The following is a 25,810-nucleotide window of genomic DNA, read 5'->3' as shown; positions in this document are numbered from 1 at the left end:
AACAGCTACAGAGACAACGTGTGTGGCTAATAGGTGACTCTGGTTACCCCAACCTGCCTTGGCTATTGACCCCAGTGAGGAATCCCCGGACCAGGGCTGAGGAACGGTACAATGAGGCCCATGGGCGAACTAGGAGGATCATAGAAAGGACCTTTGGCCTCCTGAAGGCCAGATTTAGGTGCCTGCATATGACAGGGGGATCCCTGATGTACTCACCAAAGAAGGTGTGCCAGATCATCGTGGCCTGCTGTATGCTTCACAATCTGGCATTGCGACGTCAGGTGCCTTTCCTGCAGGAGAATGGTCCAGATGGTGGTGTTGAAGCAGCTGTGGAGCCTGCGGAGAGTGCAGAGGAGGAAGACTCAGAGGACGACACAGACAACAGGGACAGAGTTATCCAACAGTATTTTCAGTAGCACACAGGTAACAATCACCCACGCCATTTTACTTTTCCTGAAAGCCTCCTGCTTCTCAACTTTGTCTATGACCCCCCAGTTCTTTTAAACTGATGTTTGATTTTCCCTTCCCTTTTCAGTGCTGTATGACCCACTGCGTGACTTCTGCTTGGTTAGCCCATGGACTAATGCTTATTGATCTCGGTATGTGTTCAGCACAAAGTTAACAGAACATAATTGATCGGTAATGTGTTATACATTTGTAAATAATACAGCCTGACTCCTGTTTGATTTCAGTGCATTGAGTGATTTATTTTTTGTGCTAGATAATGGTACATGATATAAACACGGTGATGGGTGGGGGTGGAGTAATGGCCATGGCAGAGTCCAGTCTCACAGGTGCATTGTCCATATGCCTGTGGAAGGATGGAGCAGGGGCAGTTCAAGGTTGGACAGGGTGGCAATGTGGGACAGTGGGATGACTTCAGGGGGTGTCTCATGCTGGCGGGGGTCTTGACATCCTACTCTGTCGATTTTTTTGATCTCAGGCTCCTCTTGCGGGGTGGTTGTTCTTCAGCAGGAGGTGGGGTTCTGGTGGCCTGTCGTTGTGGTGGGACCTCCTGTCCACTAGCGCCGGCGTAGGTGGTAGGCTGTTCCTGGCTAGTGACAGGGGCCCTGTGTGGTGCCACATGGTCCCGCAACGTGTCTTCTATCCGGTTGAGGGCCTGGACTATGCTCCCCATAGCGGTAGAGATGTTGTTGAGTTGATTGGTGAACCCCATGTAGCGTTCCTCCTGCTGTGCCTGGATCTCCTGGAACCTGGCCAGTACCGTCGCCATCGTCTCTTGGGAGTGGTGGTAGGCTGCCATGATGGTGGTGAGGGCCTCTTGGAGAGTGGGTTCCCTGGGCCTCTCCTCCCCCCCCTGTCGCACAGGAGCCCTCCGAGTTGCCCTGTTTCCCCCGGCCTCTGTCTCCTGGACGGTGTGCCCACTACCACTGCCCCCAGGTCCCTGTTGTTGTTGGGGTGGTGGGTTAACCTGGGTGCCCTGTAGTGGCAGACACACCGCTGATTGACCTGTCCTAGAGACAGAGGCATGGGCCCGCTGGGTGGGAGCTGTGCTGTTGTTCCCAGAGGGGGTTGGGTCTGCTGTGGCCTGTGTGTGGGGAACCGACTGTCCAGAGGTCCCCGATGGTCCGGGCTGGTCATCAGGTTCCAGGTCGACAGAGCTGCTGTCATCACTGGGGGCCTCTTCCGGGGGGGGGGGATGGACATTTCTGGACCCTCCGGGCCGGTGTGTTGGCGTTCGGGTCCTGCATGGGGTAAGAGAGTATGGTTATTGTTTCTGTGTGTGCTATTGCGTGCCATTGATTGGTGCCCTTGTCCCCCAGTGCTGCCATTCCCTTGGGGGAGGTGTTGTGGGGGTGTTTTGGGGGGGGGGGATGTGCAGTGGTCATGCTTGGGTGATGGGTGTCCATAGTTTGTGGTGGCATGCAGGGGTTGGTGTTGGGTGGGTTGTGCTGGAGAGACATTCTCAGGGAGGATGTGTGATGGGGGGTTGGGGGTGAGGGTGGTGGTGGGGGTTAGCATGCTGGGGGGGGTGAAGTAGTTGAGATTGTACTTACCAGAGTCCATTCCTCCGTGTACTCCAGCGAGGCCATCAGGATGCAGGATGTTTAGTACCTCTTGCTCCCATGCTGTGAATTCGGGTGGAGTGGGTGGGGGTCCCCCGCCAGTCTTCTGCACTGCGATGTTGTGTCGCGAGACCATCGAGCGCACCTTTCCCCTTAAGTCGTTCCAGCGTTTGCGGATGTCGTCTCGATTTCTGGGATGCTGTCCCACCGCGTTGACCCTGTCCACGATCCGCTGCCATAGCTCCGCCTTCCTGGCTATAGTGGTGTGCTGCACCTGTGAGCCGAAGAGCTGGGGTTCAACTCTTATGATTTCCTCCACCATGACCCGGAGTTCTTGGTCCGAAAAGCGTGGGTGCCTTTGGGGTGCCATGGGGTGGTGTGGATGAGGTGTGGGGTGGTGTATATGGTGATGAGTGTGTTGGTGTGTGTTGCTTTGTGCTTCTATGTGGTGTGTGTGATGGTGTAGTGTGCCTCTGTGTGATGTAGCTCTCTATTCTGTGATGTGTCTCTCTCTCATTCGTCTCTGATCTTCGGTCGTAGGGGTTTGTGGGTGATGTGGGTGTGTGTTTTATAGTTGTATGGATGTGTGGGAGTGTTGTTGGTATGTGTGTCAGGTGTGTGTATTTCAAATTGCCCAATGTGGCAGTGTTTTGGAGCTGTGTGTGTATTTTGACCGCGGCGGTGTGTACCGCCAATGGAATACCGCGGTTGAAAGACCGCCGCGTGGATTGGTGGGTCAGAATGGCATGGGCGTGTTTGTGTTGGCGTGGCGGTGGAGGTTTGGTCATCTCCAGTTTTCCGCGGCCCGCTGATGAGGCGGCCTTCCTTGGATGTCGGGTTTTTGGCGGATTCACAGTTGGTGGTCAGAATGACCGTGGCGGTTTACCGCGGCCGCGGCGGTAGTATGGCGGAGTTCTGACCGGCGGTATAGGCCTTTTACCGCCAAGGTCAGAATGACTCCCTAAGTCTGTTGCTTTTTTAAGACTGCATGTTTTTAGTTTCTACAGACAAAAGGACCCAAAACATTAGTAAATGTACTCCATTTAGTAAATGAACTCCAGCTCAGAGATGGAGTAGGTCCAGCATCACACATGGCCAGCCACTGCTACTGCAACACCTTTCCTTAGAAAATAATGGGATTAGGGATTTGCAATAATACCCATTAAGAAATAATATAAAAATGCATTGATTTATTTACACATTTTAAAAATATAAATCAGTAAGGATCATGAGGCAGCTAAGCCTGTCCAACAACTTGAGGCTGTGGATGGTGAACAAAGGTACATCACAAAATAATGGGAATGAACATTGGTGCCATCTTGTGTGGAAGATCATGGCAAATCCAATACATCTTTTGGCAATATAGTACATTTGATTTAAACTCAATGAATGAATCAAATAATAATCATAAAGACACCCCATGCATCTCATCTCAAAGCCCAACAAGCATCCGAGGTGTCATACATTCAACTAATACAATATCCAAGAGGATTATTGATCTTGAGCGGTGAACTGTGGAGAAAGAGATAGCCACAACATGTGGGGTCAATTTGGTTGATACACATGATAATGCCATTAAAGTAATGTAATCTAAAATGGAAGACGCTGGGAATCACCAGTATACGAACAACCTCCTGAGTGCTTTGTGTTAGACAAGGACCAGAATGAAAAGACATAAGTTAGTTAAGTTATACGTTTATTTTGGGCATCGCCCATAAAACATATAATCACAATTGAAGACATAATTTAATTTTTTATTGGTCGGTTTGAGAAAGCCACTCATTTGGTGGACTAGGATTGTGAATCCCTAGGACAGAGGACACACAAGCAGACATGAGAATGCTGGTTCTCAAACAAAATCCTTATTGATATGCACAGGCAGTATCTTGTTATGACAGTCTATATTTTCCGAGGCTTGCCCAAATACCCAAAATAATATTGCTCTGTAGTACACTGTAATTTAAAGTATCTAAATGTAGATAGGAGGCGACAGACTCTTACCATCTTTTCAGGAAGTTAACTGTCAGGTTTATTTTTATAAGAACCAAAACGATTGAGGAGAACCCGGCATGGGTGGACTTGTGCGATTCTATCACTGCTGCTAAGGACATCTTGAAAAAATTGAAAGTAAAAGGAGGCAGTGGTCAGACTAATGGACTTAGTGATGTTGAGTAATGGGACTTGCTATGGCATTGCCACCCTTTATGTTTCTAATGCTGATAGGGTCTAATTAGTATTTAAGAGAACATTCAGTTAGGCTATACACTTTATATATGTAAGAATTATATTTTACTGAGAGCAACCTCTTTTTTTGTATTTTTTATTAGGTGTTGAGTGGGGTGTAAGTCATCTAGGTGTCATCTTGCAGTGCTGCCGTATCACCCAGTAAAGAGGGATAATGAAGAAGAGCTGTGATGGGAATGGGAAAGTAGGGTGGGCCGCTGGGGGTGAATTATCTCTAAAAAGGAATGGAAGAGGGACATTGCTAATGATTTGGTCAATATTTTAGTCAGCCTTGGAGTGGAACTATCAAAGTGTTCTTTTCTCTTAAATTTTGCTTAAATTGTGAATTTTTGGCCCTGATTACAAGTGGGTAGGTATTTTTTGTGACCTGTGCATACCCCCCTGTTTGCGCAGGGTTTGGAATTATGAGTGGGGTGGTATTTACTGCATCTAGTAATTACCCAATGTGTTAAATATCACACCCTGCGTTAAATTTCAGAAAGTCAAACCTGCCAGAATATAAGAGTTGAAAAGTGTACATTCTTTAGTGTACTATGCTGATTTTTGTGCGATAAACACCAAAAGCTGTATATTATGTGCTCGAAACTTATAATAGATGCTATTTATCGCTTCCAATAAACAATGTATGCCATAGTATCAGTATTTATGTGGTTCAATAAAAAGTACATTGATTCCAACAAGATGCATCCTGGCATGAAGTCATGGAAGTGATGATAGCTTAATATTAAAATGATGATCTTAAGTATTACTTGTTAGAATGGGTTAGGTTTCAATAATCTAAGAAAGCTTCAAATTATTAATGGAGAATTAAGTCAATTTAAAACAAACAGTTTGCACATTTTATAAAAGCAGTGGACATTCTTGATACTGTTTGGGTACTATTCAGCTGTGTGCACTACACAACAGTGTCATGTCAGTGGAGTTACAATATGGATTTAAAGAAATACATACATCAATTTAGGTTACTAAATCAGCTGAGATAAATATGGATGATGGGCACTGGCTCAATATGTCATTGAAAAGGGTGTCCTTGGGAGTCTGTGCTATATAGGACTCAGATTCAGATGACCCAAGTATTCATTGTTATTTAGCCTTGATAGTAATAAATTGGGAGGATCCATTATTGTCACTGGAGATTTTGACTGCATTACTGATTATAACATTGGCTCTATGAACCAATTTGCTGTAGCTAGTAAGCAGAAGGAGCAAGCAGCTTTACTCAGACTAATTCAGGTGTATGGGCTAAGAGGTTTATGGAGGGCATGGACGGGGGAGGAGCCAGTGTATATTTGGTATTCTCCAAAATGCAGCTGCTTTTATGATGGAGAAAAGCATGGATATATAAAATGATGAATTTACAAGTGAAATACTTGCTTATAAAATGAAACCAAGAAATATGTGTGCGCCTATTAAGTGTATTATGAATAAGCATGGTCCTAAATATACACATATAAGAGACATTATACAACCATTTTAGAAATTCTATAAAAAATTGTATAGGTAAAACTCAGCAGGCTCTGATGAAGGGATAGAACTTTTTATATCTCAAATACAGTTTTCTCAGCTTAATATTGATCAAAAAGTAAACCGTGAAGCTACTATGAGGTAATTAGTGGTATTGAATCCCTGCCGAATGGAAAAGCCAGTGGTAAGGAAACTATACCTATAGATTTCTATAAGACCTAATTTTAGATTGTACCCCCTGTATTTTTACACAGTATTAATGAAGGTAACAAAAACCCATGATCATGGAGTTCTATCCATATTGCTGGATTTTTAAAGGAAGACAAGTCAAGTGGTTGATTGTGTATCATAACAGCCTATTTCAGTCATGCATTCTGATGCTAAAATGTAGTAAAAATATTGGCTGCTTGGCTTGCAAGGATTCTAGAGCATTTAGTTAGTTTTCAACAATATAGATTTATACCTGGATGGGATACCCAGCCCACACTTAAACGGTGTTATTGTTCTATTTGACTCAGTCAGTGTTTCGTCCGAACAGGTAGGTATGATACTATTGATGCAGAACAGGCATAAGACTGTGTCTTGTTGTGCTTTTTATCATTAAGATGGGATTCAGTGTCAAGGTTATTCAGTGTAATAAAGTGTAATATGAAAACCTATTTCTAGGATTCTTTTGATAGGGCATGTACATATTAGAATGGGTACACTACAGAGCTGTCCCATTCTCCCCACGTTTATTCACTGTGTACCTGGAACATACGTGATTACTATACTTAGGAATCTATTAATTACTTCTGCCTCAGTCAATGTAATACATTTAAAATTATCTGCTTATGCGCACAATATAGTTGTTTATTCACCAAATTCCATATCAGCAAATAAATTACTGGAAATAAAAGCTAAGCACAGAGGACAACTGTCAGTGTACAGACTTAACAAACCTAAAACACAAATAATGATTAATTATGGATATGGGGGTTGAGATTAGCCAATTATTTCTTCAGCCATTTATTTGGGGGTCACTTTGTGTGCAGATGTGGAACATGTTAGACTTCTTTATTATGAAGTTCAACATATTATATAAATGTGCATACCCCCTCCTCTTTACACTATATTGGGCCCTGGCAGATGGAGTCTCTAGGGCCTTCTGAGGATCAGGGAGGGAGTTTGTGTGCCCCCTTCTTTAATAATGCATGTGGTCCCCAGTTGTTCTAGGACTCCCCGACAAGAGCTGGGGGCAGGGTATCCCTAATCTGCCTCTCATATTGTTCTTTAAAAACTTTTTAAGGACACAGGTCTATGTCCCTGAGTCCTCTAATGGCTACTGCAACATTTCCTATAGGATCCTCACGCATGCTGGAACGAGGAGGCCAAAGGGAGAAAAAAACAGTCCCTCAGCCAATCAGAACACTCTATTTTTTAAAAATTGTATGCTTTTGGGACTCCCTCAAGAGTCCCGCAAATACAACCTTCCAGATTTACAAAGCTTTAAACCTTAATTTCTCATAAGCTATGGAACTGAGTAACCTCAATTTCACAAACAGCACACTTACTGGACCAAGATCTAGCTTTCTACCAAATTTGGTGTAATTCTGTTCAGCTGTTTTGGTTGTAGCATGTTTTAAAACCATATGGAAATTACCTGGGGAAATTGTGTTTTAGAAACCTTTTTCTTTCTTCCGCATGACGGATCACCCCAAAACCTTCCAGGATGGAACTGAAGAAAAAAGAGCCCTTTTTCGGAATGTTTTGTGAAAATGTGTCAAATGGCACCAAAAAACAAAAGAGCCATTTCCTTTGTGGAAACTTAGCCTTAACTATAACTACCCAATGAACTGCTACTGGATTGGTGGCGGGTTAAACTTTACAAATGCACCTGTCTTGGACTACCATAAGTATTAAAACTCTGTGAACTGTATTGTCGCCCAATATCTATGGCTGTACCTGTGCACAAATCACAGCACCTGCCACCAAAGGGGCAATCCTGAAAGTATTAAATGCAAAAAGATATGGATAGTGCACCACTGCGCAAAGTCTGTAAAGTCCAGTAACACAACGTTGTCTTTTAACAATCTTCATTTTTTATTTTTTATTTTTCTTAAACAAACGAGCAATCAGCCAACACGTTTCGTCCTATACAAGAGGACTTCTTCAGGGCCCATAACGTAAGGGATCAGCCATGTCCATCCCGGTCGGCAAAGAAAGTGACCGGGATGGACATGGCTGATCCCTTACGTTATGGGCCCTGAAGAAGTCCTCTTGTATAGGACGAAACGCATTGGCTGATTGCTCGTTTGTTTAAGAAAAAGCAAAAATAAAAAATGAAGATGGTTAAAAGACAACGTTGTGTTACTGGACTTTACTGACTTTGCGCAGTGGTGCACTATCCATATCTTTTTATAACTACCCAATGGCGACTGCCACTGGTATGTATTTGTCTATATATTTATTTATTTATTTATATTTAGGTCCAATAGAAAGCGCTGTGCTGATGTCGGCCAGCACATTTCTGCCAGAAAAATGTATGTCCTTTTTAATAAATTTGAGTAAAATTGAATACAACATTTAAATTACCTTTCGTGGCCAATGGATATCGGTTTCCTGGGAGTCGGGAATTAGTGCCGTCATGTATGCAGTCTGTGGGAGGGATGGTGGAGGATATAAATATTATAATAGATGGGCATGTGAGTATGCGTTAATGATGGTGTGTCATTTTGATGGAGGTGCTCTGTTAATATATGCACATGTGAGTATCTAAATGTATTTGTAGTTGGATGTATTTAAGAAAGCGAGAAAAGATATGCACATTCAGTTAACGTTAATGTGTGTGATTGCATTAAAGTTGAAGTCATAGATGAAGTGAACATCTTGCTTTTCTCTTTTTCAGAAAGTCTTCAGACAGACTGGAAAGTTGCGTCATGCAATTCAGTCAGTCTGTAAGAGCAGCTAATCGAAATTGAGGTTGTAGTGAACTTCTATTTGAAATTCTGTTTTTGTTAAAATTGATAATTTCCTTTTCTGCTTTTGAAAACAAACACGAGTTATTGTTTCAGTGATGTAATCTTAGAGTTATGTAAATATTTATGTTATTTTATTAGCAAATGTATTGTTTTTGTTTTGTATTAATTGACTATGTAATTAGGTTTTATATAGTCTGCAGTATGTGTCAAGCCACAGTTTGTTCAGGTGCAGAACATGTTATTGAGTGGGAGAAAGTCTTCTACAACCATCGTCTCTAATGTCCCATGCCGACTGACAGTGAGAGAAGGAGACATGTTCAGCTCTTTCTTGGTCATACAGCTTCCATCCACCTGATCTTCTAGCAGTCCCTGCTCCTTATACACCACCAATGTTGGTGATTGTTAGATTTTTAGTTTGTGTGTCAATAGTCAGAACATGTTCACAAACATGAGCAGAGTGTAAGAGTATATATTGTAGTGGTATATTGTATTTCTGAAGTAACATGTGATGTTGAAGACCATGCCAGCCACAATTGTTGGTGGCTCCCGTTTTTAGCTATTATTTCCTTCTTGCAAAGTGAAAGACTATTTTTTGAAGTGAGATGATGTTTGTATGGCGAACATGTGATTGACACAGTTATAGTGTGGGCAATGATGTTACCGACCGTGGTTCCCAATGTTTGTGCTCATTTCTGGGATGCAAAGTGAAGATCTAGGTGATACTGGCATATTGTATGTCTAGAAGAAGTGTGATTGGCAAGGGTGCCCTTTGGGCTTGTCCAATGCTGAAAGTGGGTGTGCCCATGGTTTCCAATATTCCTGATCACATTTGAGGTGCAAAGTAAATTGTATATAATCCACTGATTTACAGTATATCTGGAGGGATTGTGTGATTGAGGCCTCTAAGGTGCTGGCTTTGTTGGAGCGTTATATGGGTATGTGTTGTTCCTGATGTGCATGATCATTTGCAGGGTGCAAACTGAAACATTGTATGTTACACTGACATATTGTATGTCTGGCGGGGGACATGTGATTGGGACCGCCCGGGTGTGGTCTTAACCCACATGGGCAGAGGTATGTGTACTGAAACATGTTTGCATACAGAGCATAATTATATATTGACACATGGTTGAGAACATTTTATGTTTGCAACCTACACCACAGCATGAATTGTGTTATTAAATATATAAAATGGATTTCCCTTGGAGTGAGATGTTAATCTTAAATACAGTGGCACAACTGTGCCTCTGCGATACTTTGATTATGCTTTTTATATTGTGCCAGAACGTCTAATGTATGACACTGTCTTTTCTAATTATAACATCTCTTATTATATACACCAAATCGTGCGACATGCCCACAGTTTCTCAGGCTGTAAATTACAGGTATTACTATTACCCAGTTAATAGTACAGAGTTTGCCTTTCTTTTTTTTTATCGGAAGGGTGAGTTGGCTTTGGGATCCAACCTGATGACTTGCAGATCATAGGTTATGTCAGTGGCAAGGACTTGGCTGATTGAGCAGTCTTGCTAGCATTTGTTTCCTGTATTGTCAAATGACTTCTGTTGTGCTCCCCTGCGTTTATGTTGTTGAATCCTTTGTATTTGAAACATGTGCTGTTTGTTTTTAAATTGTTTTCTCGTTTTTTGTTAACCAATAAGGGTTTGTCTGATGAAGTTTATTTTGTATTTTTAGGTGACCAAACTTTACGAATTTGGGATGTGAAATCACCAGGATCGAAATTGGTCATTCCGGCGCACGAAGCAGAGATTTTGAGCTGTGACTGGTGTAAATATGATGAGGTATTTTCGTTTTTGTCTTGAGAACAAGATGTCTTCTTGGTAGTACTAAGAATTTCTAGACCAACAACACTGATATTATCCTGGCTCCTACAAGCTAGGTGCCTCTGTCTGCCAGCCTTGTCAGGATCTGCGTGACTTGCATAAGTGTGAAGTTATGTGCTCCCAACTGCTGGAATTCACACAAAAACGAGTTTGAGGCCATTTTGAAGCTAGACGGACAGAGGGCCAGAGGGCCTCAGGTGTGGAGTATTTCCTGGTAATTTGATGTAAATTTAAGTGTGGCATTTGCTTCTGGTAGTCAGCTATCTCAACCAGATTACATATCTATAATAAGATATTTTATAGATTAGTCGCACGTTTCTGTAGAGCAGACAGTATTCCACTACGGTTTCTCATTGTGACTGCAGTCGATAGCATACTGAATACCCACATATATCTACCATAGGTGCATGTACTATACCTTCTAAGGTTTCTGGTTTGGGATTAGAACATGTGGCTTGCAAGGTACATATAGGTCTCTTCTGATGGTATATTAATCCACTAAACAATGTAAAAATGACTGGAACCACTGACCTGCAGATGAAACTCTTTATTTTTTACCGTAATCTGTATACCCCCTCATTATCATTGTAACAGTAAGAACCTGTTTATTTCTCGTCTTTTTTCTACTTTACTTATTTTACCTTTTCAAGCTCTGTTTCTTTTTGTTTACTGACCACCATCCATACCTTTTACCCTTGTGTTTCTGTTTTTTCAACAACTCTATTTTCATTCTTTAATTTGCGTGTCTGCATATGCTCTCGATTCTCTATCACTTCACCTGTCAACCTTTTTTGTTTGCTTTTTTTTTAACCATTTTAATTTAAATTATAATTTCATCATTTTTAGGTACTGCTTAGTATTGCATTTTACTATTCCTAAATGCTGTTACTTACCATGGGATGTTACTGTTACCTAATTGAATGTTGTTTTCCTATTTCTCTTATTTTTTCTTCTGTTTTCTGGCGTTGATCTTTTCCTGCTCTTTCTTTTAATCGTTTGCATTACTTTTTTCCATTTTGTGTTTTTTTACCATTCCTTAGTCTTGCAGTATTTTAACTTCTCGCTTATGCCCCTTCCTTGCTGAGCCCCCTTTTCCATTTTTTACTAACTTTCTACTTTCTCTTTTCTTACTGCCTCTTCTTGGGCACGGTTGTAAAGAGGCAGTTGGTTTTGCGCTTGTGAACATCACTGCATAGTGTACATCTACTTGCACCAGCGAGAGCCAATGCATGTCCTTCAGGAGAGAACTGTTGTCTGGGGCATGAGCGTCAGGGTAGGCCTAGACCTGGCACCTTTTGACAGCCTTGTCCAGCTGTTACGGACAAGGGGCCAAGCCGCCAGGTCACAGGCACGAAGACAGGTGTGGGCCGGATCGGACCGGTCAGAGGCAGGGGCCGACAGCGGCCACTTTTTGTATTTTCCTATCCCCCACGGTGAGCAACATTGAGGCAGGGCATGTTAAGTACCAGGCCAAGGTCGCCAGTTTACACATCGCTGCCTGGGCCCCCACCCCCGACGATCGCCGCAGCCGCCCACCAGTTTTTGTCTTTCGAGCAACGGAGTGCTCCTCTTTTTTTTTTTCCCCCACCCTCCCATTCCTCTGTTTAGCTGTATGGGGGAATGTTCAATCATTGTTTGGAGGAGGAGGAGTCTTGTTTGGACACTAAAAGACTGGTAGACGACATTCGCATCAAGAATATGTGTAGGCGAATTCGGGATGGAATTTGATTGTTTAAGCATTTAGCTCAATCCACGACAGGGGTACTCCGGTCACTACTGGAAGGCTGGGGATGCCCACTACTGCTATTGTCCATAGCCAGCCCGGGTACTCCATCACACAGCCCTAGGGATACGGGGGATGGTGGGCTGGCATAGGGACCAATATATGGCCCCAGTTGGCCAAGGCCCACCTCCCAATGGGTGCCCAGGGGAATCCCTGTATTGGGTAGCTCTGGCATGGTTGTTTGGGGGTACAGCTGTTATGCTGGCCCAAGCTCCCTCTGTCTTGAGGGGGCAAGTGAGTTCACCTTGTAGAAGACAACTTATGGAGAGACCGGCAGGGTCTTGCCCTGGGTCCAAGTCAATTACGTCAAGTCAATTGAATCAGTCAACACCACAAGGTGCCTGAGGGTGGTCAAGCATGACTCCTTCATTTGATATAAAATAATGCATTCATGTATTAGTTATGGAATATTTGATAGGAGAATTTATGTATTGGATATGGCCATGTGGCCACTATGCGGTACTTTACTTATTGTCGTATTTATATGGAAAAACAAAACATTTGTCGTGTTTGTGATTTGTAATAAATATGGCCGGAGAATGTTATATTCTCTTAACGCAAGAAAATCGGCTTGCATTGGGTTCTTCTTGTATAATTTGCCATATGAAGGGTGAATAATTGAATGTCCGGTTGAGATCTGACTGGTCTCGCTGCGGTCCCCCACCTGTTGTTAACTGGCACTTTTACAGCACACAACGATGTGTGTGTTATTTCTGTGATCTGAGGTAAGGAGTTGTGAGGTATGTGTTGGTGGACATTACAGTCATAAGCTGTTGACACCCACACTGTATGGCGTGTCTGCACTGTGTTGTTTGTATAAACTGCTGATAATTTCTCCTGCGGGAATGTGTGGTAACGTTGAGTTGTGCTGTGATGGGGGGTGTGTGTTGGTGAGCACTCTAGTCATGAAGTGTTGAGACCCACACTGTATGCCATGTTTGTGGTGTTTCTTTGGTGCAGGGTTCTGTTTCATGTATTCTGCAGGGCGTGCTGTAGCTGAGTGCTGGTAAGAGTCACAATTTCAAATCTGTTTATGAAAATCTTTAGGAATTGTGAAAACCTGTTGAGGTCCGTGAACAAGATTTTGGCACAACTGCTTTTAGTCTATTACTTTTGTGACTTTGCGACCAATTGTTGAATATAGTACTATTTCTTGAAGTGCTATGGGAAAACATCTAGAGGTGCAACCTCAATACAAAGAGCCCCAATGGGTGTCCATCACAAGGTCGAGCTCAGAGCAACACACAAGCAAGGATTCAGGAAACGCTAATTCAAAGACATGTTTCACTACAAGGCGTGCTTTGCCCTCTGCCAGAGTGCCCTTTCTTCCATAGGTTTAACAGTTGACTTGACTCAGCACTGACTAAAAACGGGAGAGTGCCCAGCCAAACAAACCTTCTCAGAAATGTCAGCAAAGGATTATTGTCTTAACTGTTCTTAATGACGCTCTTACAGAAAGCTGAACTGGAATTTCTAGTCATCCTCTGGGACCCAGAAACAGACATATAACGAAAAGGTGTATGGTAGTTGCTAAATTTTTTTGCGACAGTCTATCAAATATTTGTCTACTTGGCTAAGTCTCCTTTAATTAAAAAAGTAGCAATTAAATTGACAAAAAATTGCAGTATATTAGATATTTATTTTCTGCTTATGCTGTCATAATAATTGGAAAATACGACTCTATAAGCATCTGGGTATTCCCAATTCTAAATACCGCATGCTTGAAAATGGCCTTTTGATAATCGCCTTCTGACGAGATCGGCATATATGCTGTAATGCAGTGGTTTCCAACCTGTGGTCCAAGGACCCCTGGGGGTCCGCAAAGCCTCCTCAGCGGGTCCGCGACTGCTTAAAAATTGAAATAATATTAACAGATTAGGTCCCCAGCTTTTAGTAATGAGTCAGTGGGGGTCTCCGGATTCCCATAATGATTCAGTGGGGGTCCTTGTGTTCCAGTAATGATTTGGGGGTCCACAGAAGTCAAAAGGTTGGGAACCACTCATGTACTGCTTTCAGGGCCGGTCTGGCCGCAGTGGGCATCAGGCGTTTTCCTGGGAGGCTGGAAGGGTGGGGAAAGGTTTGGCAGCGATGGGGGCCGGTTTAGCAGTAGTGCTGCGATACCGCCCTCCAGTAACAAAAGCGCAGTGCTTCACAGTTGCACTGCCCCCACCCCTTCCCTGGGGGCTGGTCAGACAAAATTGCTAAGGCTGCTTTGGGTTCCCAGTTGGGCCCCCAGTGCATGTGTAGATAAGTTACGGGTTTGATACCAGAAAAAGTTAATTACCAAACAGGAAGTACAACAGCGCACGACCACACTTAAAACACATTTTGCCCAATTCCAGCAAAATACTTTCTTCTCTTAAGTCAACTGAAACAGTCCAAGCTCAATGACAGACATCTTATTTTCTCATCTGGGAGTGCAGTATGTTTCATTTACTCACATTAATTAGTAAGAGCAAAGTAAAACTTCATGCGGTTTGATTTTGGTATAGTGGTGCTTTGAAGCTAATTTAACCCCTTCGCTGCCAGGCCTATTCCCCCTCAGGTGCCAAGCCTCTTTTTGGCTATTTGGGGCAGTTCGCACTTAGGCCCTCATAACTTTTTGTCCACATAAGCTAGCCAAGCCAAATTTGCGTCCTTTTTTTCCAACATCCTAGGGATTCTAGAGGTACCCAGACTTTGTGGGTTCCCCAGAAGGAGGCCAAGAAATTAGACAAAATACAGTGAAAATTTCGTTTTTTCCCAAAAAATGGGAAAAAGGGGCTGCAGAAGAAGGCTTGTGGTTTTTTACCTGAAAAGGGCATCAACAAAGGGTTTGCAGTGCTAAAATCACCAGCTTCCCAGCTTTCAGGAACAGGCAGACTTGAATCAGAAAACCCAACTTTTCAACACAATTTTGGCATTTTACTGGGACATACCCCATTTTTACGATTTTTTGTGCTTTCAGCCTCCTTCCAGTCAGTGACAGAAATGGGCATGAAACCAACGCTGGATCCCAGAAACCGCAACATTTCTGAAAAGTAGACAAAATTCTGAATTCAGCAAGGGGTAATTCGTGTAGATCCTACAAGGGTTTCCTACAGAAAATAACAACTGAAAAAGAAAAATATTGAAATTGAGGTTAAAAAAAAACATAAATTTTTCTCTACGTTTTACTCTGTAACTTTTTCCTGCAATGTCAGATTTTCGAAAGCAATATACCGTTACGTCTGGTGGACTCTTCTGGTTGCGGGGATATATAGGGCTTGTAGGTTCATCAAGAACTCTAGGTACCCAGAGCCAATAAATGACCTGCACCCTGCAGTGGGTTTTCATTCTATACCGGGTATACAGCAATTCATTTGCTGAAATATAAAGAGTAAAAAATAGCTATCAAGAAAACCTTCATATTTCCAAAATGGGCACAAGATAATGTGTTGAGAAGCAGTGGTTATTTGCACATCTCTGAATTCCAGGGTGCCCATACTAGCACGTGAATTACAGGGCATTTCTCAAATAGACGTCTTTTTTACACACTGTCTTACATTTGGAAGGGAAAAATGTAGATAAAGACAAGGGGCAATAACACTTGTTTTGCTATTCTACGTTCCCCCAAGTCTCCTGATAAAAATGATACCTCACTTGTGTGGGTAGACCTAGCGCCCGCGACAGGATATGCCCCAAAACACAACGTGGACACATCACAGAAAACAGAGTTGTTTTTTACAAAGTGCCTACCTGTAGATTTTGGCCTCTGGCTCAGCCGGCACCTAGGGAAACCTGTGCATTTTTTTAAACTAGAGACCTAGGGGAATCCAAGATGGGGTGACTTGTGGGGCTCTGACCAGGTTCTGTTATCCAGAATCCTTTGCAAACCTCGAAATGTGGCTAAAAAAACACATTTTCCTCACATTTCGGTGACAGAAAGTTCTGGAATCTGAAAGGAGCCACAAATTTCCTTCCACCCAGCATTCCCCCAAGTCTCCTGATAAAAATGATACCTCACTTGTGTGGGTAGTCCTAGCGCCTGCGACAGGAAATGTCCCAAAACACAAAGTGGGCACATCCCATTTTTTGACAGAAAACAGAGCTGTTTTTTTGCAAAGTGCCTACTTGTAGATTTTGGCCTCTACCTCAGCCGGCACCTAGGGAAACCTACCAAACCTGTGCATTTTTGAAAACTAGAGACCTAGGAGAATCCAAGATGGGGTGACTTGTGGGGCTCTGACCAGATTCTGTTACCCAGAATCCTTTGCAAACCTCAAAATTTGGCTAACAAAACATATTTTCCTCACATTTCGGTGATAGAAAGTTCTGGAATCTGAGAGGAGCCACAAATTTCCTTCCACCCAGCGTTCCCCCAAGTCTCCCGATAAAAATGGTACCTCACTTGTGTGGGTAGGCCTAGCGCCCGCGACAGGATATGCCCCAAAACACAACTTGGACACATCACAGAAAACAGAGCTGTTTTTTACAAAGTGCCTACCTGTAGATTTTGGCCTCTAGCTCAGCCGGCACCTAGGGAAACGTACCAAACCTGTGCATTTTTGAAAACTAGAGACCTAGGGGAATCCAAAATGGGGTGACTTGTGGGGCTCTGACCAGGTTCTGTTACCCAGAATCCTTTGCAAACCTCAAAATTTGGCTAAAAAAACTCATTTTCCTCACATTTCGGTGACAGAAAGTTCTGGAATCTGAGAGGAGCCACAAATTTCCTTCCACCCAGCGTTCCCCCAAGTCTACCGATAAAAATGATACCTCACTTGTTTGGGTAGTCCTAGCGCCCGCGACAGGAAATGTCCCAAAACACAAAGTGGGCACATCCCATTTTTTGACAGAAAACAGAGCTGTTTTTTGCAAAGTGCCTACCTGTAGATTTTGGCCTCTAGCTCAGCCGGCACCTAGGGAAACCTACCAAACCTGTGCATTTTTTAAAACTAGAGACCTAGGGGAATCCAAGATGGGGTGACTTGTGGGGCTCTGACCAGGTTCTGTTACCCAGAATCCTTTGCAAACCTCAAAATTTGGCTAAAAAAACATATTTTCCTCACATTTCGGTGACAGAAAGTTCTGGAATCTGAGAGGAGCCACAAATTTCCTTCCACCCAGCGTTCCCCCAAGTCTCCCGATAAAAATGGTACCTCACTTGTGTGGGTAGGCCTAGCGCCCGCAATAGGATATGCCCCAAAACACAACGTGGACACATCACAGAAAACAGAGCTGTTTTTTGCAAAGTTCCTACCTGTAGATTTTGGCCTCTAGCTCAGCCGGTACCTAGGGAAACCTACCAAACCTGTGCATTTTTGAAAACTAGAGACCTAGGGGAATCCACGAAGGGGTGACTTGTGGGGCTCTGACCAGGTTCTGTTACCCAGAATCCTTTGCAAACCTCAAATTTTGGCTAAAAAAACAACTTTTCCTCACATTTCGGTGACAGAAAGTTCTGGAATCTGAGAGGAGCCACAAATTTCCTTCCAGCCAGCGTTCCCCCAAGTCTCCCGATAAAAATAATACCTCACTTGTGTGGGTAGGCCTAGCGCCCGCGACAGGAAATGGTCCAAAACACAACGTGGACACATCACATTTTTTCATAGAAAACAGTGCCTACCTGTGGATTTTGGCCTCTATCTCAGCCGGCCCCAGGGGGGACAGAAATGGCCTAAAATAAATTTGTTCCCCACCTCCCAACCCTCCCGCCCCCCCAGGAGCGACCCTTGCCTATGGGGTCGCTCCCCCTGCGTGACATTGGCTCCAAAAAAATAATCCCCAGTGCCTAGTGGTTTCTGCCCCCTTGGGGGCAGATTGACCTAAAATCGGCCAATCTGCCCCCAAGGGGCGCAGAAATGGTCTAAATACAATTTGCCCCCCAGGGAAGCGACCCTTGCCTAATGGGTCTCTCCCCATCTCTAAAAAAACAAACAAACAAAAAAAAAAACACAAAAAAACTATTTGCCCTGGCGCCTAGAGGTATCTGCCCCCCCTTGGGGCAGATCGGCCTAATACCAGTAGGCCGATCTGCCCCCAGGGGGGGCAGAAATGGCCTAAAAAAAATTTGCCCCCCCAACCCCCCGGGGAGCGACCCTTGCATACAAGGTCGCTCCCCTTGCGTGACGGCGCAAAAAAAAAAGATCCCTGGTGCCTAGTGATTTGTGCCCCCCTTGGGGGCAGATTGACCTACAATCGGCCAATCTGCCCCCAAGGGGGGCAGAAATGGTCTAAATACAATTTGCCCCCCAGGGTAGCGACCCTTGGCTAATGGGTCGCTCCCCATCTCTAAAAAAAACAAACAAACAAACAAAAAAAACACAAAAAACTATTTGCCCTGGCACCTAGAGGTTTCTGTCCCCCCTGGGGGCAGATCGGCCTAATACCAATAGGCCGATCTGCCCCCAGGGGGGGCAGAAATGGCCTAAAATAAATTTGCCCCCCACCCCCCGCCCGGGGAGCGACCCTTGCCTACAAGGTCACTCCCCTTGCGTGACTGCGCAAAAAAAAGCTCCCTGGTGCCTAGTGGTTTCTGCCCCCCTTCGGGGCAGATTGCCCTACAATCGGCCAATCTGCCCCCAAGGGGGGCAGAAATGGTCTAAATACAATTTGACCCTCAGGGGAGCGACCCTTGCCTAATGGGACGCTCCCAATCTCTAAAAAAAACAAACAAACAAAAAAAAAACACAAAAAAACTATTTGCCCTGGCGCCTAGAGGTTTCTGCCCCCCCTGGGGGCAGATCGGCCTAATACCAATAGGCCGATTTGCCCCCGGGGGGGCAGAAATGGCCTAAAATAAATTTACCCCCCCCGGGGAGTGACCCTTGCCTACAAGGTCGCTCCCCTTGCGTGACGGCGCAAAAAAAAAGATCCCTGGTGCCTAGTGGTTTCTGCCCCCCCCTTGGGGGAAGATTGACCTACAATCGGCCAATCTGCCCCCAAGGGGGGCAGAAAAGGTCTAAATACAATTTGCCCCCCAGGGGAGCGACCCTTGCCTAATGGGTCGCTCCCCATCTCTAAAAAAACAAACAAACAAAAAAAAAACACAAAAAAACAATTTGCCCTGGCGCCCAGAGGTTTCTGCCCCCCCCGGGGGCAGATCGGCCTAATACCAATAGGCCGATCTGCCCCCAGGGGGGTCAGAAATGGCCTAAAATAAATTTGCTCCCCTCTCCCCCCCGGAGAGCGACCCTTGTCTACAAGGTCGCTCCCCTTGCGTGACGGCGCAAATAAAAGATCTCTGGTGCCTAGTGGTTTCTGCCCCCCTTGGGGACAGATTGACCTACAATCGGCCAATCTGCCCCCAAGGGGGGCAGAAACGGTCTAAATACAATTTGCCCCCCAGGGGAGCGACCCTTGGCTAATGGATAGCTCCCCATCTCTAAAAAAAAAAAAAAAAAACACAAAAAAAGTATTTGCCCTGGCGCCTAGAGGTTTCTGTCCCCCCTGGGGGCAGATCGGCCTAATACCAATAGGCCGATTTGCCCCCAGGGGGGGCAGAAATGCCCTAAAATAAATTTGCCCCCCCCCCCCCGGGAGCGACCATTGCGTGACGGCGCAAAAAAAATATTTTTGCCCCTTGGGGGCAGATTGACCTAAAATCGGCCGATCTGCCCCCAAAGCGGGCAGAAATGGCCTAAATACAATTTGCCCCTCCAGGGGAGCGACCCTTGCCTAAGGTAACGCTCCCCATCTGTAAAACACAAAAAAAAAATCCCTGGTGCCTAGTGGTTTCTGCCCCCCGTGGGGGCAGATCGGCCTAATAAAAATAGGCTGATCTGCCCCCATGGGGGGCAGAAATGGCCTAAAGTAAATTTCCCCCCCAGGGGAACGACCCTTGCCTAAGGTGTCGCTCCCCTTACGTGAAAAACAAACAAACAAAAAAAACTCCCTGGTGTCTAGTGGATTGGCCTCATAAAAATAGGCCAATCTTCCCCCAAAGGGGGCAGAAATGGCCTAAATATAATTTGCCCGCTATGGGAGCGACCCTTGCCTAAGGGGTCGCTCCCCACACCTAAAACACAAAAGAAAACAACAAAAAAAACAAAAAAAAAGTATCCCTGGTGTCTAGAGGTTTCTGCCCCCACTGGGGGCAGATCGGCCTAATAGTAGGCCGATCTGCCCTCAGGGGGGGCAGAAAAGGCCTTAAAAAAAAATGCCCCCCCCCGGGAGCAACCCTTGCCCAAGGGGTCGCTCCCTTTTTGTCACTTTCCAAAAAAAAAAAACATCCCTGGTGTCTAGTGGGGTTTCAAAACCGGATTGCAAGCAAATATATTTCCTTCCCTTTGAAGCCTCTCCTTGCCTCCCCCACGTGATCGAAAGAGAAATGCTGAGCATTTGTCTTTCGATCGCGCTGGAAGCTCTGCTTCCAGCGCGATGGGGGAGGTTGTGTGATTGTCAGCGTGCGCTCGCGAGCTGATGTCACGGGGGGTTGGGGGTGGTCGGGGGTTGAAGGGGAAGGGATTCCCCTTTCAGCCCTGACCTGGGGGGGAAGCCCTCAGGGGGAGCGCTAGCGCTTCTCCCGAGGGCAGCATGCAGGACGTAATGGTTACGTCCATGGCGCCACACGGGCGCTGCCATGGACGTAACCATTACGTCCGTGGCGGGGAAGGGGTTAAAGCATTGAAAAGACATTGCAGTCGTGATACCTGAGCCAGGCAGGGAGTGTAGTACTGTAACATAACTGTATGCCTCACTGATTATGTTATATGTAAATCGAGGCTTAGCAACAGATAACAGAAACCTCAACTTTAGCATTGGTCCTGTTGGCCCATTATGAAATAGCCCATTGGGATGAGATTAAGGAATTTGTACAGTACCTCTGGGAGGAGCATAGGAAGAGTCACCGGCAACTTGTCATGGAGGGGCAAGCCATCACAAATAATTCCATCGGCTGTGCCCTCAATACTGTAGTTAGAGGACTCACTACCAGCGTTCTTCTTAGGAGACATGCATGGTTATGGTGTTCTATATTCAAACAGGAGGTCCAGCGGGCTGCCCTAAATATCCCTTTTAATAAAGAACACCTTTTTGGCCCGCAGGTAGATTCTACCCATGACAAAATGAGGAAGGACACCGACATGGCCAAGGCAATAGGAGCATTGCAAACGTCCACTCCCGGGAGCTACTGTAGTCACCCAGGCTACAGACTTACATATAAAACCACCTCCACAAAGGCCTCCACTTCCCAACAAAAACAACCCCAGACCTCTTACACCAGGGGTTATCATAGAGGTTCCTTTGGGACATTAACAACACGAGTAGGCGGCAAGGGTGCCTCTGCACGCAGAGCAACACATGCTGCAAAACAGTGACTACCAAATCCTCCTCTCCCAACCACACAACACCTGTTGAGTGCAGACTACAGATTTTTTCACTCTGTCTGGAATACCATCACCACAGACAAATGGGTTCTAGCCATTATCCAACATGGCTATTGTCCAGAGCTCATTAGCACACCACCCAACTTTCCACCTTCCGCTGACAGGTTATCTCAGGAACATCAAATACTTCTCAATCAGGAGGTCCAAGCCCTTTCTCTCAAAGGGGCCATAGAACCTGTTCCTCTTCAACTCCAAGGCTCAGGAGTATTCTCCCTATACTTCCTGATGCCCAAAAAGGACAGGTCTCTAAGATCAGACCTCCAAGCAAGTACATCCTATCAGAACACTTCCATATGGTCTCTACAGAATGTCATTCCACTTCATCAACAGGGTGACTTTATGGTAACACTAGACCTAGAAGAGACCTACTTCCACATACCAAAATACCCTACTCACGGCAAATATTCTAGGTTTGTCATAGCAGGCAAACATTATCAGTTCAAAGTTCTTCCATCTGGGGTGACTCCCGCACCTCAGGTATTCATAAAGTGCCTGGCAATAGTCGCAGCACATCTGGGAAGACAAAATGTGAAAGCATTTCCCTACCTGGACAATTGGCTCACCAAACTCAGCACACATCAGAAGTGCCACCAACACCCTCAGTTGACAGTAGGCCTACTACACAGGCTTGGGTTTACTCAATATATCCAAGTTTCACCTTCAACCTCTACAAGGTTAACCTTACTTTGGAGCAGTATTAAAAGTTAGGATTAGCCTACCCCAATCCTGCTCGTATTCTGAACCTTAAGGCATCTTTGCCCCAGGTGTAGACACTCAAAGTTGGGATGGTCATGCCTCTGCTAGAAATGAGGTCTTCTTGCATTGCCATAGTTCCCCACACAAGATTACACATGGGTCCTCTGCAGCAATGTCTAGTTCGCCAGTGGTCAGCTGGAAGATCTAGTGTTGAGAGACCGCCACACTCACCATTCTCTGCAACAGTGGAACAGCAACAACCTGTTAAAGAGGCTGCATTTTCTGGACCCTGTTCCTCACATCACTCTCACCATGGATGCGTCACAAATGGGTTGGTGTGCCCACCTGCAAGACTTCACTGTACAAGGTCTATGGGATGCCAGACACCAGTCTGTACACATCAGCTACCTGTAGCTTCAGGCAGTCTACCTAACACTGAAAGCTTTTCTTCCTCACCTGTCTCACAAGGTTGTCCTAGTCAGGATGAGTAATATGATAGCCATGTATTATCTACAAAAGGGTGGGGGGGCATGGTCTTCACAACTATTGCACCTTTCTCAGACCATAAGGAAGTGGGCTCTTCACCACAACATTCACTTGTAGGCAAAATACCTTCTGGGAACAGACAGAGACTTTGCAGACCTTCTCAGCAGGATGCAGCAACAAGTCAATGAATGGGAACTCAAGCCACAAGCACTTCTACCATACTTACAAAAGTGGGGGTCCTTCATATCGACCTTTTTGCCACAGCAGAAAATGCGAAAATACCCAAACTTTGCCTCTAGGTACCCACACCCACTATCCAGGAGCAATGCACTATGGATGAGTGGTCAGGGATATTTGCTTATGCTTTTTCACTTCTCCCTCTCATTCCATTTCTGACTCGGAAGTGCAGGCAAACGTCTCTCACCATGATCCTCGTAGCTTCTACTTGGGCATGTCAGCCCTGGTTCACAACACTGCTAGATCTCTCAGTAGTTCCTGGTGAGAAGCTCCTCAACAGGCCGGACCTTCCCACTTTGAATCAAGGACAAATGCAACACTATACCATGGATGTCATTTAGGTGTCACTAGGGGTTGCAGCTGCGACCCCGGGTTTGTCCTTTGCGACCCCTGACCTCAGAGGTGGCAAATTCAGTGCCATGGACACAGGGTCAGCTCGTCCCCGGTGTCCGTGGCACTGTCCCTGGTATGGCTGTCAGCTGGGATTCCACTCTCTTTGTTTTCTGTCAATTTTTTATTACACTAATAGTGAATAACAATATATTTTTCTCTATTAGTGTAATAAAAATGTAGGGCAGTTAGTTAGAACATGCCCGTCCATGGCACCTGAGGTAAGTAAAAAATGCTTTAAAATATATGTTTTGTGCATGCTTGCGGGTATGAGTGTGCTTATGTGAGCAATAGTGTATGCAATTGTGAATTTTTGTGCATGTGTAAGTATGTATGTGTGAGTGAAAGTGACGGTCAAGAGGCGTGTGATGTCACTCGCTACCCCTGCCATTTCGGTGAATTGACGTCCATGACCCAGACCCCAAAAATCTCAACCTAGCAATTTGGCCCCTGAGGTCATAGAGTTTGGCTACCTTGACGTACCACCAGAATGTGCGGACATTCTCAAGGAAGCATGCAGACCCGCCATTAAATCCTGTATTGCTGCACAATGGAAATGTTTTGTTTGCTACTACCAATTGAAACAAATTGCTCCTATCAAAACCAAGGTGCAAGACATTGTACGCTACCTGCTACACTTACAGGAGGCAAATTTAGCTTTCACTTCTATATGGTTAAACTTGCAATTGCGGCCTACCTTCAAAATAGGCAGCATCTCTCACTGTTCAAAATTACAGACATCAATGCTTTCTTGGAAGGACACAAGTAAGTTATTCTGCCTCTGGTTCCTCTAGATCTCTCCTGGAAACTTAACATTATTCTCAATAGACTCAAGAGTCCTCCATTTGGCCCTCAACACTCATACCCCCTTTTAATATTTTCATTGAAAGTGTCATTCTTTGTTGCCATTACCTATCTCAGGCGTGTTAGTGAAGAACCTTTCCTCCAAATACATAGAGACAAAATTGTTCTTCATACTAATCCTAAATTCCTACCCAAGGTAGTATCACAGTTTGACCTCAATTATTCCATTGACCTCTCAATGTTTTTCCCTTAACCAGATTCTGTTCCAGAAAGAGTTCTTCATACCCTAGAGGTCAAAAGAGCACTCGTGGTCTACATAGATAGAACTAAACATATAAGGAAAACGAAACAATTCTTTGTAGCCCAACTCCACCTCTAAAGGCAACCCAATATCCAAACCAGGCATAGCCAGGTGGATTGTCAAATGTATTCAGACTTGCTACATTAAGGCCAAAAGGTCTTTAACTTTTTCTCTTTGTCTCTTTGAGCACACTCCACTAGTAAAAAAGGAGCCACTATGGCCTTTCTTGGGAACATTCCCCTAGATCATGTTTGTAAGGCAGCTACATGGTCTACATCACACATATTCACCAAGCAATACTATGTGGATGTTTTAGCCCACCATCAAGCCAATGTAGGCCAGGCAGTGCTACGTACCCTTTTTCAGATTACTGCAACTCCCACAGGCTAGCCAACACATCTACACTTTTACAGTCTATGCTGAGCAAGTGTATCTACAGCCACACATGCCATTGAACGGATTATAATACTCACCCTGTAAGCATCTGTTTGTGGCATGTAGGGCTGTAGGTTCACATGCACCCTCCCTCCTCACTGGACGTCTTTGGCCATTGTAGTTACATTATGCATTTACATTTAGCATGGACATAGCTTTTCTTACACACACCATACACTCCTTTCTCACCCACTTGCTGGAAAATAATCTAACAATGGAGTTGAGGCCCATGAGCAATATAACCGAGAGGAGGAGCCACTCAACCTCTTGACTTGAAAGAGTTCTTCAGAGAAAAATAACTTGCATATCTCTGGACCCAACACTAGATGGCAGGAGTAGGCAGAGCTCCTAATCTACAGCACTGCGGGCCATATTTATACTTTTTGACGCAAAACTGCGCTAACGGAGTTTAGCGTCAAAAACATTAGCGCCGGCTAACGCCATTCTGAAGCGCCATGCGGGCGCCGTATTTATTCAATGACGTTAGCCGGCGTTAGCCGCCGGCGCTGCCTGGTGTGCGTGAAATAAAACGACGTACACCAGTCAGCGCCGGCGTAGGGGGATATGGAGCTTGGGCGCCAAAAAATGGGGCAAGTCAGGCTGAGGCAAATTTTTCGCCTCAACCCGATTTGCGCCATTTTTTTCGACTCCCAACCCCCATAGAAATGACTCTTGTCTTAGCAAAGACAGGAGTCATGCCCCCTTGCCCAATGGCCATGCCCAGGGGACTTCTGTCCCCTGGGCATGGTCATTGGGCATAGTGGCATGTAGGGGGGCACAAATCAGGCCCCC

At 44.9% G+C, this 25,810-nt stretch overlaps 1 protein-coding gene across 3 annotated transcripts in view; it reads left to right on the top strand.

Moving 5' to 3' along the window:
• The window catches only part of PEX7 (peroxisomal biogenesis factor 7), a 915,648-nt gene that overhangs the window by 453,451 nt on the left and 436,387 nt on the right, over window positions 1-25,810 (top strand). For all 3 annotated transcript variants that reach the window (XM_069234650.1, XM_069234651.1, XM_069234649.1), the window contains exon 6: window positions 10,391-10,497. In XM_069234650.1, coding sequence (XP_069090751.1) covers window positions 10,391-10,497 — 107 coding nt within the window. The remainder of the gene's footprint in view (window positions 1-10,390; window positions 10,498-25,810) is intronic.

Source organism: Pleurodeles waltl, chromosome 5, assembly GCF_031143425.1.
Source record: "Pleurodeles waltl isolate 20211129_DDA chromosome 5, aPleWal1.hap1.20221129, whole genome shotgun sequence".
Classification (NCBI taxonomy): Eukaryota; Metazoa; Chordata; class Amphibia; order Caudata; family Salamandridae; genus Pleurodeles; species Pleurodeles waltl.
Note: the sequence above shows the minus strand (reverse complement) of the source record. Positions and strands in the feature narration are given on the sequence as shown.